Raw genomic sequence first — 22,521 nt, 5'->3', positions numbered from 1 at the left:
GAGACAGTTCCTGGGGCTGGCTGGCTATTATCGTAGGTTTATACCTAATTATTCAGACGTCACCAGCCCGCTGACTGATCTGACTAAAAAGGGGGCACCAGATCCGGTCCAGTGGACGGAGCAATGCTAGCGGGCTTTTTCTGAGGTAAAGGCTGCACTGTGTGGGGGGCCACTTTTACACTCCCCTGACTTTTCTCTCCCCTTTTTGTTACAGACGGATGCGTCGGACAGAGGGCTGGGGGCTGTTTTGTCCCAGGAGGTGGAGGGGGAGGATCGCCCAGTACTGTATATCAGTAGGAAGCTGTCGGTGCGTGAGGGGCGCTACAGCACCACTGAGAAAGAGTGCCTGGCGATCAAGTGGGCGGTCTTCACCCTCTGTTACTACCTGCTGGGATGCCCCTTCACCCTCTGTTCAGACCACGCGCCCCTCCAGTGGCTCCACCACATGAAGGATGCCAACGTGCGGATCACCCGTTGGTATCTGGCACTCCAACCCTTTAACTTCAAGGTGATCCACAGGCCGGGGGCGCAGGTGGTCATGGCGGACTTCCTCTCCCGTTGGGGGGGGGGGGGGGGGAGTCGGCTGCAGGCCGGACAGCCGCCCGGCCTGAGTCGGGCGGTGGGGGTATGTGGCAGCGGGGGCGTGGCCAAGTGTCGGTCTGTGACCGGAGGGCAGAGTCAGGGAAGGTAAGTGGCAGAATCACTGCACCTGATGTTAATTAATGTGTTTGTGTGTCTTTCCCAGTGACCGCGCCCTATTTAAGGAGAGAGAGCGAGAGCAGAGGGAGCTCTCTCCCCAACCAGACGACTGATGTGTGTGCGTGTGTCTGAGAGATTGTACACTGAAAAGTGTCACAAATTAAAAAAAAAAAAAAGTTTTGTGAACTCAGTTCTGGCCTGCCGTCCTTCTGTGCTCCACCCACCTATACGAACTGTCACACTTACATAGACTCCATCCTCATTGTCAAGGTCCTCGGTGGCCTGTTTGATCAGCATGCTAAAGAAAATGCTGAAAAGCATGGGTGCCAGGATGCAGCCCTGCTTCACACCGCTGGAGATAGGGAAGGGGTCAGAAAGGTCACCACCAAGTCTGATCTGGCCACGTTGAGCTTCATGTAGTTGGATCATCATCATCATCATCATCATCATCTCAAGAAACTTTGGGGGACAGCCAAGGTGCTTCAAGATCTGCCATAGTCCCCTCCTGCTCACAGTATCGAAGGCTTTTGTCAGGTCAACAAAGGTTGCATAGAGTCCTTTGTTTTGCTTGCGGCACTTCTCCTGCAGCTGCCGGAGGATGAATACCATGTCTGTTGTACCTCTGTTGGCTCTGAAACCGCACTGGCTTTCTGGGAGTTGGTCTTCGGCAATGGAAGGAACAAACCTGTTAAGCAGGATTCTCGCGAGTATTTTACCGGCAGTGGCCAGAAGGGTAATCCCCCGGTAGTTGGAACAATCAGATTTTTCTCCCTTCTTATAAATTGTGATTAGGACAGCATCTCACAGATTGTGTGGTAATTTCCCTGCTCCCAGCAACAGAGTAGGAGATCGAGGAGCTTGCTGTGCAGCATAAGACCTCCGTGCTAACAGATCTCTGGAGGAATGCCATCTGTTGCCTTACCACTTTTGAGTTGGTCTACAGCTTTAATTACTTCCTCGAGGGTAGGTGGTTCATCGAGTTCTGTTCGGATTGGAAGCTGGGGAATGCGCAGGATTACGGAGTCCTGGACGGTGCGAGTTGCACTGAAGAGGGACTGGAAATGCTCCATCCAGCATTTGAGGATTGATGTCTTGTCAGTGAGAAGCTCCTGGTTATCAGAGCTATGCAAGGAGCTTTGGACCTGATAAGTAGGGCCGTATACTGCTTTCAGAGCTTCGTGGAACCCCCCGTAGTTGCCACTGTCCGCAAGGAGCTGGATATGTTGTGCGAGGTGGTTCCACCATTTATTCTTGATCTCTCTAAGCCTGCTCTGAAGGAGGCTGCAAGCATGCCGGAAGGAGGCTTTCTTTACTGGGCAGGACAGCTGCTGTAGGTGGGCCTGGTGAGCAGATCTTTTCTTTGCTAACAATGCCTGGATCTCCTTGTCATCGAACCAGTCCTTGTTTTTCTTTGTGGTGTAGCCGAGAACCTCTTCGGATGACTTCAAGATGATGGCTGTTTTCAGTTGGTCCCACATGGTCTCATGGGAGGGTTCATGGGACTAGGTTGGTTCCTCAAGTTTCTGCTGTAAGTTTGCCTCGAATTCAGCTTTCACTTCGGCTACGTGAAGGTTGCTGACATTGAGTTTTTTCATCCTGGGACTTCTTTTCTTTGACTTGGGTTTGAAGTGAAGTTTGCGTTTGCATCAGACGAGACGATGGTCTGTATGACACTCGGCGCTGGGCATCACTCTGGTGTGTAAGACATCTTTCTGGTCTCGTTGGCGCACTAGAACGTAATCAAGAAGGTGCCATTGTTTTGACCGAGGATGCATCCAAGTTGTTTTAAGACTGTTCCTTTGCTGAAAGATGGTGTTTGTGATGACGAGTTGCTGCTCGGTGCAGAATTCTAGCAACAGATGCCCATTGTCATTACAGTTTCCAATGCCATGTCTCCCAAGAGCTCTTTTCCAGGCATCTGAGTCTCAGCCTACTCTGGCATTAAAGTCACCAAGGATCAGAACCTTCTCTTCAGCAGGTCTACTTTGCAGGAGCCTGTGTAGATCGGAGTAGAATTTAGCTTTTTCTTTGGGCTCGGCCTGAAGGGTCGGTGCATACACGCTGAAGAGCGTAACATGTTGGTTGTTGTCCAGAGAAAGACGCATGGATATAATATGGTAGGAGTGACCTATTGTCAAAGCTTCAAGTTTGGATACCAATGAGTTTCTCACCATGAAGCCTACGCCTGAAAGGCGTCTCTCTGTTGATGGTTTGCCCGACCAGTAAAGGGTATAGCCAGCACCGTGTTCTTTGAGGCTACCTTCTTCCGGAAAGCGAACTTTGCTTAGAGCTGCGATGTTAACATCGAGGCGAGACAGTTCGTGTGCAACAAGAGCAGATCGGCATACTGGACGGCTGTTGTCAGCTAGATCAAGCATGGTGCGAATGTTCCAGCATGCAATTTTTAAACCCTTGCCCTTCGGGAGAGATTTTATTCATTCCTTTGTCTTTGATTTTGTTTCTAAACTTGCTTGTGTTTGACCGTGTAAAGAGAGATGCCCGTTGACCACGGCTAGCCAACCGGGTGTAGAGGAGACTAGCTTTGTTTGGGCCACCTTTTCTAGGCCCCTCTCCATATGGAGCAAGCAGTGCTGTCCCTAAAGAAGGCTGTTTGGTCGTTCAGGATGCTGCCAAGTAGTACCGTCATCTCCTGGTCGGCACCAGGCGACCAGAGTCCTGAACCACCTGCATGCAAGTTTGAGTCTGCGACTTCCAGTGACATCTTCCACCTGTCGTTTTCGCCTCGTTACCATCGCTGCAGGACTTGCAAAGTGGTCGTGAACAGAGTGATTAGTCCTTCGGCCTGCGCTGAAGAGTTTTTAGGTGTGGTATAGTATGCGCAAACCATCCCCACCCTTTAAGCACGAGGCTCATCTGCCATGGCCTAGCAAGCTGGGACAGTGACAGCGAGGATCTCAGGCCATAGGTTTTACATCAGAGTTTCCTTCTCCTAGGTGGGTAGGCTACCATGGCTGCAGAGCCCCACCTGCCCTGATGATAACCACCAACGTGGTTAATAATAAACAAATGGAGTGTTATTTAACGGAGAAAATAAGTTTTTTGTAAGGAGATGTTTAACATTTATTTAAGGGGCCTCTGTAACATGACAAATGAAAATTGTAATCATTGGTAAAACCGCTGTCAAATTAGACTGCAGAACAATTCATTTTAGAGCTCCTCTCTATATGTAAAAAAGACCACGAGTTGACATCTTCCACCTGTCGTTTTCGCCTCGTTACCATCGCTGCAGGACTTGCAAAGTGGTCGTGAACCAATTAGTGGTTAGCGTGTCCGCCTCTCGACCGGGAGATCGCAAGTTCTACTCGCGGTCGGGTCATACCAAAGACCATCATAAAAATGGTACCTACTCCCGTCTGGCAAGGCACACTGCAATACAGATGTGAGTAGGGAGTCAAATTCTCACAGTTACCAGGGGACTAGCCCCCCCCACTATAACCCTAGCTGTATAGGCAGGAGCTATATAGCCCTCGCGAGGCCGAGGGCTATCGAAATGGAGATCGGCGCCTTAAAGAGTTGGTTAGTACTGGGACAGGAGACTGCCTGGAAAGACCAGATTCTGGCATGAGAGGGACTTTGACTTGATATGTAAAAAGAAAAAGAATAAGAAATTAGGTGGGTGGCACAGTGGTGTAGTGGTTAGCACTGTCGCCTCACAGCAAGAAGGTCCTGGGTTTGAGCCCAGTGACTGACGAGGGCCTTTCTGTGTGGAGTTTGCATGTTCTCCCAGCGTCCGCATGGGTTTCCTCTGGGTACTCCGGTTTCCCCCACAGTCCAAAGGCATGCAGGTTAGGCTAATTGGTGGCTCTAATGCGAGTGTGAATGGGGTGTACCCTGCCTCTCGCCCATAGTCAGCTGGGATAGACTCCAGCTTGCGTGCGACCCTGTAGAACAGGTAAGCGGCTACAGATAATGGATGGATGGAAGAAATTAGGTAAAAATGAACTGTGATGCAAAAGACTTTACTGTATACTGCATGCAGAATGATGTCCTCAAATCTCTGAAATTCTACTCCCTAATATGTCAAACTGCATCTTAGAGCAGCACACTTCTAATATACACCTATTCAGACAACACATCAATGGAACACACATACACACACCTTAAAATATTTCCAAGATTGTGACATATAAAATCACATGTAATAATAATAATAATGTTAAATTTATATCACCAAGGTCGCTATATATTTTTTTTTTCAGGAGACTTGCACCTGTTTTCTTACACCAGAAAGTCAGAAAACAGATGGCACTTGAGGAAATGAGAGGCTCTAAATATAAGTGGGTGGAGAATGCAGCCTACTCTTTCTGACATTAATTAACAAAGACAAAGATCGAGTTTAATCTGACAGTGGCTGATGAGAAAAAAAGAACGATGGGGAGATGGCACTTAAATCTTCGGGAGCAAGATTCGGAGTTTAGGATACCTGACACCTGGGTCTCTGTAGATCAGCATTAGATGGGTTTGTGTAGGAGAAACCGTGGAAGACACTGTACATGTGGATGTAAAATTATATAGAATAATATGGACTATATTAAATAAAGATATGTAAATAAAAATGAAGAAAAAACACTGAATTAGAAGGTGTGTCTAAACTTTTGACTGGTACTGTATTTATGTATTAAATAGATACACAAATACAGTACCAATCAAAAGTTTGGACACACCTTCTAATTCAATGGTTTTTCTTTATTTTTATTAATTAAAAGTCAATTCATGTCTTAAAGTAATTATGGATGTCGTTTCTCTTTAGTTAGTTGAGCGGTTCCTGGCATAATCTGGATTACTGCAGTTGTCAAAAAGGTGCTTTTACTGTATTTTTATTATTTACTATTTGATCCCAAACGCATCAAGAAGGCAAGAAATTGTACTAATTAACTTTTGATGAGGCACACTTATTAATTGAAAAGCATTCCAGGTGACTACCTCATGAAGCTGGTTAAGATAATGCCAATAGTGTGCAAAGCGTCATCATATTATATGAAATAACACTGGCGATGTTATCTCATAGTTTTGATGTCTTCAGTATTGTTCTACAATGTAGAAAATAGTCAAAATACAGAAAAATCCTATGAATGAGTTGGTGTGTCCAAACTCTTGACTCCTACTGTATATAAGTACTAAAATATATTGGGTAATGTGATAAATAAATAGCAATACAATTAAACCTGAATTATTTATATACTTTTCAATGGTGCTACATTTAGTTACTTGCACTATACTTATTAAATGCAATCCAAAATATTTCTCAATGCATGCAGACACTGATTTGGCATTTCAAGAAAAATGTTCTTATGAATACACAAGTTCAGCTTTGCATTAAAATGTTTGTGATAAAGATTATGAAAGTAATGCAAATTATTATTATTATTATTATTAATAATAAATAAACATTACTTAAGAATAGTAAGCATTAGTTAAGACTATCCATTAACTCATCATAATAATGATAAATATTTTTCTGGAAACATTTTGAAATATTAATTATGACTCATTAATAAACATTAACTAATACATTATTCATTTTTTATTATTAATTATATAATGTCTAATTATATAGCTTATACAGATAATTACCTCACCCAGGACAGAGTCCACCAGGGGGCGAGGTATCATTTTCATTGGGGTTTATTTATTTGTTTCTTTGTTTTTTTTTTCTTAGCAACATTACGGGAAAACGGCTGGACCAATCTTCATGAAACCTTCAGGATAGATGGGCATTGGTCTCAAATAGAACCTCCAACATTTTGAGGGTCATCCAGTCAAGGTCACCAAAAAGGTCAAAATCATAGTTATTACAGATTTACTACATAATTATATGTAAGGAAATCTTAGCTCCTCTGAAAAGCGCTTTAGTTGCGCTTAACTAACAAACAAAACAAACAAACAAAACAAAAATTAAGTGCTCCCGGGCGAGGTTTGTTTTGTTTTTCCTTCTGCGCTTTATTTTTGCATGGGCCCTTAATCAAAGAAAATACCACTACTTTAGATAGCATGATCATCATAGATGGTCACAAACTGTCCAGTACTTATATAGTATGCATTGTAATGACTCCAAAGTGTCTTTGGAATGTGTCTTTTGAAGCCTACTTGACTGACTGCTTCCCTTTTACTTAACGGTGCAAACGGGCACATTTTCAGGAACTTCATGGGCAACATTTATTGTGTAGGTAATGCTGGCTGTAACAGTCGCAAAGTACAAAGAGTATTAACATTCCGTGCTGAAGAAAGCAAAATATGTCACAAGCTAGCAGTCTTCTAGGCACCAAGGCACTTTTAGAGCAGCAAGACAACAAAAGATCAATTATATTTCACCATTTCATCAGATTTCCTTAAATAACAAGAGTGTCTCAGCTCCTCCACTGTAGACACTTGTCTGAAAAATGCTATGTCCCTCTGGATAAGAGCATCTGCTAAATGCCATGTAATGTAATGTAATGCAATGTAAGTAATGTACGCACTTGGTGTGCTTGCAAAAACAGTTCCTTTACTTCAACTGGACAGATCATTTCCAATAAGGAGATATTGTATATCACTATATTTATAGAGGTTGTTAAGAATGTCCGTCTGATTAAACAGATTCTTCTTCCTGTCACTAAGTATGGAAAGTAACAGTCTGATGAAAGCGATGGCAAATTATGATGTCAATTTTGATGTGAATAAGAGATTACACAATGAACAGATATCAGCTTGAATTACTTGTGGATATTCTGTGTCTTTATTGTATAAGAGTCAATCATCTATAAAATGCTGAGTCACGCTTATGCTGGGATCAGACTACACGCATTCTGGCAGCCTGTCTCTGCATATTTGGTCACCTAGCCAGACTGTCACCACCACTGGAACCAGCCAGGCTACTTCTAGAACCAGTCCCTGAATGGAAGAGATCCAAGGGCAGACCCCAGAGTAAGTGGACCAACCAGCTGTCTGCTGACCTGAGGGACCAGAGTCTCGACCTAACATCAGCCTGGGAGGCGGCCCAGAACAGGACAGACTGGAGAACCTTGTGCCGAGGCGCCACGCTCCTGCAGAAGCAAGCGGACTAGCGAGTGAGTGAGTCAGACTACACGTATTCAGCCTGATTTTGACATGATTTTGTCATGGCCAACAAATTCCCAGCATCAGGCCCAAATCCGAATGTTGGGAAACAACAAACGGGCCTTGTATTAGGACATAATCAAGGAACAGTGATGTGGCATCTGGGACGCCCCAGGACACCCTGATGAAAAGTCTAGCATGTCAGAATTTTTTGTATTTTCTAGCTTAGTTTGACAACTCCAATGACTTGCTCCTTGACATTCTTTCTGTAGCCATGACTAACAATTTCTTGACCCTCCTCCCAGACTACACGCAAAGATATGCATAATCTGACATGGTGACCATCTTGAAAAACAAAAATATTGTGCATTTTGAGTCTGGCGTTAGTGAATCACTCAGACAGGGGATGAAAATTAACAGAAGTGATTTCTGGTTTAGTAAATGTTTGATATGTTGTTTCAGAGTCTGTAAGCCCTACTTGGAGCATGCCTGTGTTGGATTGTCTGCCCTCACCCTTTCTCTGGCTAACACTGATTGCTGCTCAGGATTCCTCCCTAACCCTCACTGGCTGCTATCATGTCTCTAAGGTCTTGTTAGAGAATCACATCCATTCATCTCTGTAATTATTTAATTTAACACTCTTTGCATCCTTAATAGTCAAGCCTGTAGGTCATTTCCTATGGGCCTGGTTTATGCCCAACCTAGCCAAGACAGATAAAAAGAAACATTAGTCTTGCAGTGAAAAATCTTTAAAAGCCCCGATGACTGCTTTTAACCAGTAGATATTAATAAAATAAAGAACCAAATCAAAAGTTTGGACACACATTCTAATTCAATGTTTTTCTTTATTTTTATTAATTAAAAGACACTTCATATCTTAAAATAATGATGTTGCTTCTCTTTACTTAGCTAAGCAGTTCTTGACATAATATGGATTACTACAGTTGTGGAATAGGGCTATTTACTGTATTTTTATTATTTACTGTATTTTTATTATTTACTGTTTGATCTCAAATGCATTAAGAAGGCAAGAAATTGCACTAATTACCTTTTGACGAGGCACGCCTGTTAATTGAAAAGCATTCCAGGTGACTACCTCATGAAGTTAGTTAATGCCCATAGTGTGCAAAGCATCATCAAGCTCAACGGTGGCTATAAAAACTTAAACTATGAAACACATTTTTTTTTAAAACACTTTTTTTGTTTACCACATACAGTAATTCCATACAAGTTCCAGATGTGATTTCATAGTTTTGATGTCTTCAGTATTGTTCTACAAATGTAGAAAATAGTCAAAATCCAAAAAAACCTATGAATGAGAAGGTGTGTCCAAACTTTTGACCTGATACTGTAGTTATAATGTATACTTTTGTGAGATAGAGCTGGCATTATTCTTCTTTGTCTTTCTTCGCCTTGGGCAGTGTTTCTCAAAGTGGGATCTGGGGACACCAGGGGTCTGTGGAGCTTAGCCAGGGGGCCTATTTGCTCCATTTATGATCAAGTTCTTACAGCTTTTAACGCATTTGACTTTTTTTAATGGCTTTAATCCAAACCTAATTAACCCCAAAACAAGTAATAACATTTGTTGCTCCATAAAATGCTGCTCCATCAGTGGAACGCTCAGTAACAGAAAGTTCTCTATCTATACTAGACTTTTTTTTTCTTTTTTTTGTAATTATAAGGTAACCTTGGGTGTGAGAAAGGCACTATACAAGTTAAACTTAATAATAATAATAATAATAATAATAATATTTAATTAAATGTTCATTAAAAACTAAATCTGTGGTCTGTGGGATTTATTTTATAGTTAAAAGAGCTTCATGGCTCCAAACAGTTTGAGAATCCAGCTGGCCAAGAGGACACAAGCATTAAAAGCTTCAAAGGCACAAAACCTAAATTCAGTGTGTGCTACTGTAATATCAGGTCATAAATGAAAGCTTGCCCTTTCTGTCTCTGGACATGCAAGCCAAATTACAGCAGCCAACAGCTGGCTGCCATTTTAAGAGAGAAAGAGTGCCGCTTCCAAAATATTCGGCGTATCAGAAGCATTCTCATGAGACTTTGGCCATGTAATCACCATACACTCAGCCTGATCACAGCATAGAGAGAGTCATCCCAGCAATTTTAATCAATCTTAATTTTCTACACTGTGATTTGTGATAAATTGATTTAGTGAGGGTTGGTCTGGATTCAAGAGCCTCGCTGAAAACCTGAATTCAATAAATAAGCACAGATGAGATTAAAGAGGCTGAGATTCATACTGTCGTTCATTCCTCACAATTATGCCCCATTCCTGAAAATGAATGAACAGATGATACATTAACTAGATATAAATTAAAAAGCATTCTTAAAATATGGCCAAGTAATATATCAAGCAAAATGCAATTTCAGCTCTCTCCACCAAAAACATTCAGCCAATGCTCTGAAGGTTTAGCTTCATAAAACTTGGGCCAAGAGTTCACTGGGGTTGAACATGCAATTAGCACATGGAGGAAATTTTAATGCTAACTTGATTAAGTCAGTGGTGGTAATTAGGCCAAACATTTTAGTCTCTAAAATTACCATGGGTGTGTATGCTGAGTATAATTTAAGTCGACAAATTTTTGTGTGTCAATATGCAAGTTCAGGGTTTCACAAAAGGAATAGTGGAGGACGGGATGCTAGTTTAAGAATGTTTGTTCATCTTAACTGGTAGAGAAAAAGTTCAACGCTCACTCTACCACTGAACGATGATCTTTGTGTTGCAGTGCTTTTGGGATCAGCACATTATGTTCAAGTTTATTCCATCATGGATATAATCCAAACTAGAAAAGCACTCGGAGAGCGCAGACCTCCGCCAAGAATCCTTTAAAAAAATCCGGGATCCAGAAGGTGATCCAGATCACCGCCAAAATTTAATGGATTGTTACTTGTGCCCAGTCACACCTCTGGAAAAAAATTCAGAGCAATCCGTTCATTACTTTTTCCGTAATGTTGCTAACAGACAAACCAACCAACCAACCAACCAAAGAACCAAACAAACAAACAACGCTACCGAAAACATAACCTCCTTGGCGGAGGTAATAATATTAACTAGAATGCATTTCTGGAGAAAATGCAAAAGTGTGCTTGCTCAGGTGCGCTGCCAGAACGACCCGGCAAGAGAGGTGACCGCACGCTCACACGACAAGTTTTGTGTCAACACGCGAAAGTTTGGCCAAGACACAAGGCGGATTCTCATACGGAGATGATAGGCTGGCAAGGTTCTTTACAGGGACATCCCAGAGCATCACCAACATGAAAATGTAGATGTAATTTTAAATCCGTAAAGAGATATGACCCAAAACACGTTTTTGCTCATTGGGGCGCCCCCTAGTGGCCAAATGACACCAAATTTGATGAGGGTACATGAACTGGTGCCAAAAGTAATCTCAACAAATATGGTCTTGATATGTCAAAGCATTTCTGAGATATGAGCCAAAATACGTTTTTGCTAATTGTGATGCCCCCTAGTGGCCAAATGACACCATATTTGATGAGGGTAGTTTGGATGGTGTCCAAAGTCATGCCACTAAATATGGTCTTGATACATCAAAGCATTTCCGTGATTTGAGCTCACTTCCTGTTTGGTGGCTTCGCCATTGATTTTGATTGGCTGCCACGGGCGAACGCTTCGACGTATGAGAGCAAAACGAATATCATTCATTAGGCATGGACTGGAGATCATGTGTGCCAAGTTTCGTGATGATCGGACAAAACATGAGGCCAGGGTCACTCTACCTTCACTTTGGACAAAATTCAAAATGGCGGAAAATTTAATTAGGCGGAGAATGACGTCATTGGGTGCGTTGGAATCGTCTAGCTCCAAGGATTCCAACGCCACCAGACTTATGAAAATCGGACATATGGATCAAAAGTTACGTGCATGAACGCATGCAAGACTGTGATCAGTTGATGGCGCTCGAGCGTGAGACGGACCAACATGAAACTTGATGAAATCAATCAGGGTCCACTCCTCTATCAGTGTACCAAGTTTCATGACTTTACACCTTACGGTTTGGCCTACAGAAGGAAAAACCTGTTTTTTGCATCGGGCACCCATTCATTTCAATGGGGAAAAAATTAATCCTTTAAAAAAATCCGGGATCCAGAAGGTGATCCGAATCACCGCCAAAATTTAATGGATTGTTACTTGTGCCCAGTCACACCTCTGGAAAAAATTTCAGCGCAATCCGTTCATTACTTTTTCCGTAATGTTGCTAACAGACAAACCAACAAACCAACCAACCAACAAACAAACAAACCAACGTTGCCGAAAACATAACCTCCTTGGCGGAGGTAATGACAGTTTGGCAGCAGAGTGCTTCACAGAGTGTGATACGAAGATCTCAGGTCACTGCTACCCAGCTGCTTTTGTAGTGGAGAATCCAGTGGTATTCGAAATTCAGTTTGTGAAAAGAAAATATCATCTACTACAGTCTCTGGATTTCTGACTGTAAAATTCAATTTCCTATTTTGCACATGGAAGCAGATCTCCATTACTTTAGGAGGTGTGTGAGGTTTTTAAATCAGAGATATTGGTATGTTGACATATAGCTCCCCTGTGAGGAAATATATGAGATTAATATATGATGTATTGAGAATGCTGTTTAAAGTGTATGTAATGCCTCTAAATCCCACTTTTTTCCTTGTACAAAGCAACAATCATTATGTTGATTGACCATGTGTTTTCGAACCATAGCTGATCCAAAAGGCCATAAATTGATGGAAAATAAACAAGATTAGCCGATTTTCATGGAATCTGCCAAGACTTATCCGGAAGATCCCGAAGGGGTGCATGATGTCACACGTGTAACAATCCAGGTATCAATTTCGTTCCCGTGCACAGCAGTGGTTACACCAGTCTCGATATAGAATCACGTTTTGGAGAGAATTCTGATAGTGATTGGGATTCTTGTATGTCTGATGAAGGGGCAGATGATTATCAACGATAAATGGTTATCTTTTAAAGCCCCCAAGACGAGAAACTGCTGGTTCACAACAGTCTTCCTCTGTAGCACACGCGAAATGGAGACATAGGTAGATAGCGAGAGAGATGTGATGTGTAGAACACACTGGTTACCTTTCATCATGTTTTCCTGAACAAAACTAAAAACAAATCAAGTCTTGCAATATTGCAATCTGAGAACATTTAACACGTTTTAGTTAATAATTAATGATGATGATTGAGCACGTGCATTTTTCTTCCTGTTAAAGTGCATCAGATATCGCGAGCGTGCAAATGTTGCTCATAACCCTGCGTCTGGTGCGTGAGTGAGAGATAATAGGGGAATCGACGAACTGTCCAAATGTCAGATCAAATGTAATTTATTAAATAAATGGGTTTCTTTTTGCTCCAATAATTCCCATGTGGTTGTTTTGGTGGTGGTGAACACTTGATGAATCAGATTTATTTTTTCTTCCAGTTAAAGTGCATCAGATATGATAAGGTCGGATGTTGCGAGTGTGCAAATGTTGCTCATAACCCTGCGTCTGCTGCACTCTGTGTGTGTGTGTGTGTTGGCGACACGAAATCTGCCTGTTTTGTTTGCACAAACCTCACCCACTGTCACTTTAGATGTGTTTTTTTTTCCTTGGAAATTTGTGAACTGAATGTCCGGTTGTATAGGAATTTGAACATCCAAACACAACGCAGCACTTTCCCATCATTATTTCTGTAAGATTCCTACAACAATATCCAATTTCAGTGAGTAAACAAGCATGGAGTCAGATGACCTGAAACGACCCAGATAACTGGGGTTCCACGCATGACGTTATGCGAGATTAGCCCTGGGGCAAGTCTGCCTTTTTCCGGGATCCGGAAGCCACGATTTATCAATAGTTTTGTGCTTGATAATAAAATAAATAATTTATATTATTTCCTCCCCCTGCTTTATTAATTCATTTTGGTCATTACTAATGATGTATATTCATTTTAAAAGCATAACACCAAGGCATTACATACACTTTAAAGAATAGCTCTACCACTGTAGAAACTGAAGCCACTCCCTGCAGAACTAAGGTCAGTCCATAACTCCTTGATTAAAGTCAAAGACTTGTGTTACACTGGATTCTAGCGCTGATACTTCACATGAAAAGCATTAGTAATTTTAATAATCTTTCCTTGTTTATCCCCTTCCAACATGGAATTAAATGAGGCATCCATTTCCATACATACAGTATAAAGTCTTGCCAGAGGTTCCTGTATTTTTTTTTTTTTACCAAAACAACAACATTTAGCACTACACAGTTCATGTCATGTCACACCAATAGACAACCTGACACCAAAATATAACAGCGTTTTCCCTGCGTCTCTAAGAATAGATCCATATGCAGAGGATTTAAGGTAAGAATGATGATTTGCTTGCAGGTTCAGCTCAATAAGAGGAAGTCATCTATTTTTCAAAAAGGTCTCCAACTGTGCAATCAGCAGGGTGATGAGATTGGCGGTCATATCTCAGTCAATTAAACAAACAATTCAGGCTCAGGTCCATCGGAGGCTTAGCCTCTGCAGAATAGGCACCTGCGTGGGCTGCCCAATTTCTTTATCATCACCTGGGCAGATGAAATTCTATTCAATCTCCTTCTAACTAGCATCACTAACTCATTACTGCCAGCTTCCACAATCTTATACTCAGCTGTGTCTAGGCAACGCTCTGCGGTCTCCCCATTATCAAATCTAATGGAACCTTGAGACCTGTTAACATTGAGCACATGAGAATGCACAACTGAATTTAGGCCAAAATATAAATCTCCGCATTTCGTAAGACTGGATTCATGGACCACATCTAAAAATAGACAGGGAGCCAGGTGAATCTCTGAAACCTCTGTATCCTTCCAGATGACTGATTTATTTGAGTCCATATGCACCCAAAACAAGCAAATAGATCACTCCTCACTCACCATGGGCTGTATTCAGGGTTGAGATCGGTGGGAATAGAGAAGAGGTTTTTTTTTTTTTTTTGCACCCATTTGTCATCAGACTAGGGACTAAAGTGATTTAGCCATTTGAGGCCAATATGAAATCCATAAGTACTACAATACTCACTCTTAATTAATTATAGTATCACCCCTTTTTTTTCCACACAGAGGACATCAGAAGAGACAGCATCTTAATTGGAGACGTTGGTTATCTCAAGTTCCAATATTTTAATGGATGAAATTATGATTTAACATAAAGTAAGTAAGCTGTAAGCATAGCAGATGAGTGCTTGGTCAGCTTATCCTTTAAACTGCAGGCACATTTTTGTGATAAAATCACACATCTTCTCTCTCTCTCACACACACACACACACACACACACACACACACACACACACACACACACACACACACACACACACACACACTTGCATGGCCTCGATTTAGTACCTCATGGCTACATTTGGTTGTGCACAAAATGAGGTCAGTGCACAATGTTCCAAAACAAATATTATTTTATACATTGGCAAATACTAAGTGTGACAGCAATACCGTTAAACCAAACTTCTTGTGATTCATGTGATAATTACAACCGCAAATCAGAAAAAGTTGGATGGTATATTGAAACTGAAGTTAAAAAAAAGAAACAAATGATTTGTAGATAACCTTTGGCCAGTACTGCACTCAAAACAATACAACGGCACATTATTTGATGCTTTACCTCATGAATTTAATTTATTTCCAAAATAAAAACTTGTTTCAATTTTGATTCTTGCAACACATTTCAAAAAAGTTGGGACAGTAAAGCATTTACCACTTTATAATGTTGCCATTCCTTCTCGCAACACTTAAAACATGTTTACGGACTGAGGACACCAAGTGATTAAGCGTTTCAAGTGTTATTTTGTCCCATTCTTCCTGCAAACAGGTCTTACGGTGAACAGTAGTACGGGGTTGACAAGGTCTCATCTCATCTCATTATCTCTAGCTGCTTTATCCTGTTCTACAGGGTCGCAGGCAAGCTGGAGCCTATCCCAGCTGACTACGGGCGAAAGGCAGGGTACACCCTGGACAAGTCACCAGGTCATCACAGGGCTGACACATAGACACAGACAACCATTCACACTCACATTCACACCTACGGTCAATTTAGAGTCACCAGTTAACCTAACCTGCATGTCTTTGGACTGTGGGGGAAACCGGAGCACCCGGAGGAAACCCACGCGGACACGGGGAGAACATGCAAACTCCGCACAGAAAGACCCTCGCCAGCCACAGGGCTCGAACCCGGACCTTCTTGCTGTGAGGCGACAGCAGTAACCGCTACACCACCGTGCCGCCTGGTTGACAAGGTCATTTTTTTTTATTTCAAAATCCTCCACACATTCTCTATTGGGGACAGGCACCCTCTTCTTCCACAGCCATGCCTTTGTAATGTGCGCAGAATGTGGTTTTGCATTGTCCTGTTGAAATATCCCTGGAAAAGATGTCCTCTTGAAGGCAGTATATGTTTGTCCAAAATCTCAATCTACTTTTCTGTATTAATGCTGCCATCACAGAAGTGCAAGTTACCTTTCCCAAGGGCACTGATGCAACCCCATACCATGACAGACCCTGGCTTTTGGACTTGTTGCTGGTACCGGTCTGGATGGTCGTTTTCGTCTTTGATCCGGAACACACGGCATCCATTTCTTTCAAAAAAAGACCTGGAATACTGATCCATCCGACCACAATACAAGTTTCCACTGTATGATGGTCCATCCCAGATGTCTCCAAGCTCAGACAAGTCAACAGCGCTTTTGGACACAATTAACATAAGGCTTCCTTTTTGCACAGTAAAGTTTTAACTGGCATTTGTGGATGTAACTCTGTATTGTAGTGCTTGACAAAGGTTTGCCAAAGTAATCCTGAGCCCATGTGGTTATATCAGCTATAGATGAATGATGGTTCTTGATGCAGTACTGTCTGAAGGACTGGAGATCACTGGTGTTCAGCTTAGGCTTGCGCCCTTGCCCTTTATGCGCCGTAAATCCTCAAGGTTCCTTAAATCATTTAATAATACTATGCACCGTAGAGGATGAAATATCCAAATCCCTTCATATCTTTCTTTGAGGAACATTGTTTTTAAACATTTCAATAATTTTCTCACATATTTGTTGACAAACTGCTGATCCTCCGCCCATCTTTGCTCCCTTAAGACAAGGCCTTTCCTGGATACTGATATTGTACCAAATCATGATTGCAATCACCTGTTGACATCACCGGTTTCAAATCAATAATTATTTAATTGTTTTACCTCATTACTAGCCCTAAATTGTCTTGTCTCAATTTGACATGTATTGCAGGTCTGAAATGCAGGAATGGATGTATATTAACAAATGAGATGAAGTTGACCAGACAAAACATGGACTATCTTGGGTTTATACTGTCTGCAATGAAATACAAGTACAAAGTAAATTTTTAAAATCACTGCTTTCTTTTTGTATTTGCATTTTCTAATTTGGGGTTGTACAATAGGACTATTCAGTAGCAATAAGAGTATATTGGTACTACTGTATACTAGGCATCGATTCAATTATGTTAATGCTTTATTTGAAGATTCCCAATAATATACTGTTTTTCCCTCTTTTTTCATTTTTTCAAATTATCTCTTGAATTTATGTTACATGTGTTACATTTCTCAGCAAAGACAAAACAATGTGCTTCTTCAGTCTGCATATTCCATCCTTGCTTTTTGTGCTTAAAGTGCTTGTGTTTAAAGGTGGTGGTCTAGAAGCTATTGAGAAACTCTGTCTCTGACACTTCTACTCAAGAAAAACCTTGGGGGCATGAACTAACCTGAATGTTTTTTTGTATTTTTAATTTTATCGTCAATAGTATTTGGGTTGTAGTCATCATGCTATTTGTGACCATTTAGGTTATGTGAAAAATAAAATAACATCACCGTAAACAACTTCTTGCCATACTGTCAGAGTCTTTTGTACTGACAAGACCTATAGAGATAGACAAGGCTAATCAGAATGACAACAGCAGGACAGTGGAACAGGGGACAGCTCTGTGTTTCTGTCACTACACCACAACCAGCTTATAGGAACTGACACTCTGTGTCCCACATAGTGAACACTGACAGCTATGAGTCAAGTCAAAACCAGGGTCTGATGTTAACAACCTGGAAACAGTGGCTGGCTGCAGATACACTAAATTCAGTGTTAGGCAAAACAGCAGTCATTTTTAATCTGTCATGCTTTATGGGAAAGTACAGATCACTCAAAATTCTTGCAGAGATCTCAGTGCAACAGGGCTAGACATAGGAAGAATACAGAAGACTTCCAACTCAGTTTATATACATTAACAAGGACATGTCTGTTAAATTACTATATTGTATAAATATATATGACATACGTATGTGTACCACCACAGTGAACCCGATCGTAAGTGCAAGGCAACATCTCTCAAACACTTGACCAGCAGACAACGAAATTTGTATCTTTATTGTAGCTCACTGGGAGCTCCACTTTTAGGCAGTGCCTATATATACACACACACACACAGTTGTGCTCATACGTTTACATACCCTGGCAGAATCTATGATTCTTTGACCATTTTTCAGAGAATATGAATGATAACACAAAAACATCTTTTCCACTCATGCTTAGTGGATGGGTGAAACCGTTTATTGTCAAACAACTGTGTTTTCTCTTTTTAAATCATAATGACAACAGAAACTACCCAAATGACCCTGATCAAAAGTTCACATACCCTGGTGATTTTGGCCTGATAACATGCACAGAAGTTGACACAAATGGGCTTGAATGGCTACTAAAGGTAACATCCTCACCTGTGATCTGTTTGCTTGTAATCAGTGTGTGTGCGCATAAAAGCTGAGTGAGTTTCTGGGATCCAGACAGACTCTTGCATCTTTCATCCAGCCACTGACGTTTCTGGATTCTGAGTCATGGGGAAAGCAAAAGAATTGTCAATGGATCTACGGGAAAAGGTAGTTGAACTGTATAAAACAGGAAAGGGATACAAAAAGATATCCAAGCGATTGATAATGCCAGTCAGCAGTGTTCAAACTGTGATTAACAAATGGAAAATCAGGGGCTCTGTTAAAACCAAGCAAATGCCACAAAGTATCTCACCTACAGTACGCCAAACAGCACAGAGACAAGCCTCAAAACTTCTGGAACAAGGTAATTTGGAGTGATGAGACCAAAATTGAACTTTTTGGCCACAACCATAAACGTTACATTTGGAGAGGTGTCAACAAGGCCTATGATGAAAGGAACACCATTCCTACTGTAAAGCATGGAGGTGAATCGCTGATGTTTTGGGTGAGCTACAAAGGCACAGGAAACTTGGTCAAAGTTGAAGGAAAGATGAATGCAGCACGTTATCAGCAAATACTGGAGGCAAATTTGCACTCATCAGCCCGGAAGCTGCGCATGGGGCGTACTTGGACATTCCAACATGACAATGATCCAAAACACAAGGCCAAGTCGACCTGTCATTGGCTACAGCAGAACAAAGTGAAGGTTCTGGACAGCCCAGGAAGTTACAGGAACTGGAGGCTGTTTGCCAAGAAGAATGGGCAGCTTTACCATCTGAGAAAATAAAGAGCCTCATCCACAACTACCACAAAAGACTTCAGGCTGTCATTGATGTTAGAGGGGGCAATACACGGTATTAAGAACTGGGGTATGTAAACTTTTGATCAGGGTCATTTGGATGTTTTTTTTGTTGTCATTATGATTTAAAAATAGAAAACACAGTTGTTTATCAATAAATGGCTTCACCCAACCACTAACCATGAGTGGGAAAAAAGTTTTTGTGTTATCATTCATATTCTCTGAAAAAAGGCCAAGAAAGCAAAAATTCTGCCAGGGTATGTAAACTTATGAGCACAACTGTATATATATATATATATATATATATATATATATATATATATATATATATATATATAGTGTTTTTTAAAGAAGCAGCTTTTATTTGTCACATGTACACTTAAGCACAATGAAATTCCTCCTCTGCATTTAACCCATCTGAAGCAGTGAACACACACATGCACACACAAGTGAGCAATGAGCACACACACATACCCAGAGCAGTGAGCAGCTATGCTACAGTGCTCGGGGAGCAGTTGGGGTTAGGTGCCTTGCTCAAGGGCACTTCAGCCATGATACAGAGGGAGGGGAAAGTGCTGTTCATTCACTCAACTCGCCTCACATTTTTCCTGCCAGTCCCAGGAATCGAACCAGCACCCCTTTGAGCCCTAGGCTGCTTCTCTATCCTTCAGGCCATGGCTGCCCCCCAAAATAAATAAATAAATAATAATTACAAAAAATATATATATATTAGTTCATGGGGAACCCGGCTAGAGATAATGAGATGATATATATATTACCACCACCACCCCTCCACCCCCCGGGTAGCTGGATTCAGTCCCATGAGGAAGGAAAACAGATTAGAAATAAATGAAGAAAGGAACACCCCTGCTGGGGATTCTCCCGGAGTACATTAGGTAGCAGCAAAAGCCCAAAAGGCCAGGCTTATTCTGTGTGTACGTGTGTTTGCTCTCTTTGTCACAGCTATTGAGTGATTGGCCTTGTATACAGAGCTGGGGAAAAGGGCAGAAAGAGTGAAAATGCTATCTCTAAGCTATGATGACCTTTATATTAAAGAAAAAAAAAAAAGCACAAAGCCTCCGGCTGCATCCTACAGTAACCACAAGTTATTTACTAATTATTCCCAAATCATTCTGCCCATGTTGCACTGTGCAGCTATTGTCCTTTACAGTGTGTGCATGAAATTTAACAACTTGACATTTGTGCGCAATTACTTTTGCTCAATCATTAAGATTCGTGCTCTAACTATACAGTAATTTACATTACCTTCTGATCAGTGTGTCATTCAAAAAGAAAAGAAAAAAGGGAGCTACGTTTTCATATAACATCACAAGTTTGTGAGCTCAGCACAATGAAAAATTGGCAAATCTGCAACTTTGAAAAGAAAGCATGATGGCTACTGAAAGACACCCCCTGCTTATGAACCGACAGTGAGCATGTGGATGAGGGATGGCATCCAGCTGCTGGCCACAGTAGCCACAAGTTCCAGCCACTTGGGACTCAATTAAGGTGGTGTGAAATCTGTACTGCCTGGTGCATTAAACGAGAAGCAACTAGCCAGGTTCCTGAAAGGTGAACTGCTAACCCCCCCGCAATTCCAAAGATCACCCTCAGCAATGCTGATCTGTCCCATGTACTGATGGGAAAATACTTCATTTTTAAAAATAATATTACAACAGCTTATATCTACTTTTACTCAAGTATTTCTTTGTATGCTGTCAATTAGGAAAACTTGTCTCACTTTTTCTCTTCAACCTTACAAAGAAAAAAGACTTACTTTATAGGGAAGAAACAGGGAATTGACACAGGCAACGAGACTAGCTGTGTCCTCTGCCTCAGGCTGGCCACAGATGATTATCTAGGAAAGAAAGCAAGAAAAACAAGAAAGAAATGGAAGGGGGTTAGGTCTATCTGTTGCAGTAATGAGGTGGGCAGGTGTGCGAAGGTTCAGACTGCCCTTGCCTGGACCTTCAGTTTGTTATTTCTCTCCCTCAAATGACTTCTCCTGTCCAGGTAAGCTCTGATGGGTTGATACATCTTCACAAGTTTTAAGGCAAAGGAGGAAACTTTGGAAGACCTACTTCACATGGAAACTGACAGTGTAGTTTCGCCTAAGTCATTTCTGTCACTCATTTATCACAAGGTGACACTGATCCAGGAACATAGTAACTATACTGACAACTTTAATTAAATGGCATGACATATAACAAACTTTGATTAAAAAGAAGATAAGAGCCATTCCACCGAATCGGTGCCATTTCCGTCCCTAGAAAATTATATGTATAAATGCACATAAAAATGTACTTTAAAATACATTTCCTTATTACCCAGAATGTCCTGCACGTTGATCTGATTTCAAATTTAAGATCTATAATTGTAAGGATTAATAAAAACTACCTAAAACACTGAAAAATAGCATGTGCTACCTGTCCCCGCACTCTAACTTTATACTTAACTATGACATATTGTGATTAAAATCCTTCAGAAACAGTATTTCTTTTGCACTGTTGTGTAACTCCATATCCTATCCATGGTTTAAATAAATTTTTTTCATAAGAAATCCACAATATCTTAGTTAAAATACACATTTTAGTCGTGTCCCTGGGTTTTCACTCAGTCCTGTTACCCAAACATATTATCCCATCTGACAAATTTGGAACATTCCATAAATCACATGCTCAACAGGAAGTTACATCAGTTGTGTCTTCTGAAGGCCATGGGAAGACCAAAAGTTAGTTCTCTCATTTACTTTTCTGTATATTTGATGATTTTTAAACTTTGACTGATAAGGTCAATGTCAACATACTGTCCTGTTACTTAAAATTATTTCTTAGATGATATTTGTTTATTTTAAAAATACAGATTTTTGGTAAATCACTAGAATGTGCCAAGTGTGGTCATACTATTAGCGATGACGCCATGTGGCTTAATTCCATGTATTTGCTAATCCTAGGCTAAAAACTCAGTCCTGTTACTTTCAGTCCTGTTACTCATATAAAGAGTATGCAGCCATCTTTGACTTCCAAACCTTGTAAAAAAATAAATAACGTAGCCTGAGGTTGACCAATACACATTCTGAATAGTTAAATATGTGTGTTATTACAATCAGTGTTGAAAAGATATAACAAATTAAGTTTAATTTGGGAGTGGTACAACAAGCAAATGGCACCCATTCGGTGGAATGTCCCATAATCTGACA

General features: G+C 41.1%; 1 protein-coding gene across 1 annotated transcript in view; it reads right to left on the bottom strand.

Moving 5' to 3' along the window:
• The window catches only part of spata20 (spermatogenesis associated 20), a 102,857-nt gene that overhangs the window by 11,267 nt on the left and 69,069 nt on the right, over nucleotides 1–22,521 (bottom strand). The window contains exon 16 of the mRNA XM_060939887.1: nucleotides 21,100–21,180. Within this exon, the coding sequence (XP_060795870.1) occupies nucleotides 21,100–21,180 (81 nt within the window). The remainder of the gene's footprint in view (nucleotides 1–21,099; nucleotides 21,181–22,521) is intronic.

Source organism: Neoarius graeffei, chromosome 14 (genome assembly GCF_027579695.1).
Source record: "Neoarius graeffei isolate fNeoGra1 chromosome 14, fNeoGra1.pri, whole genome shotgun sequence".
Taxonomy (NCBI): domain Eukaryota; kingdom Metazoa; phylum Chordata; class Actinopteri; order Siluriformes; family Ariidae; genus Neoarius; species Neoarius graeffei.
This window is presented reverse-complemented; position numbering and strand designations above follow the sequence as displayed.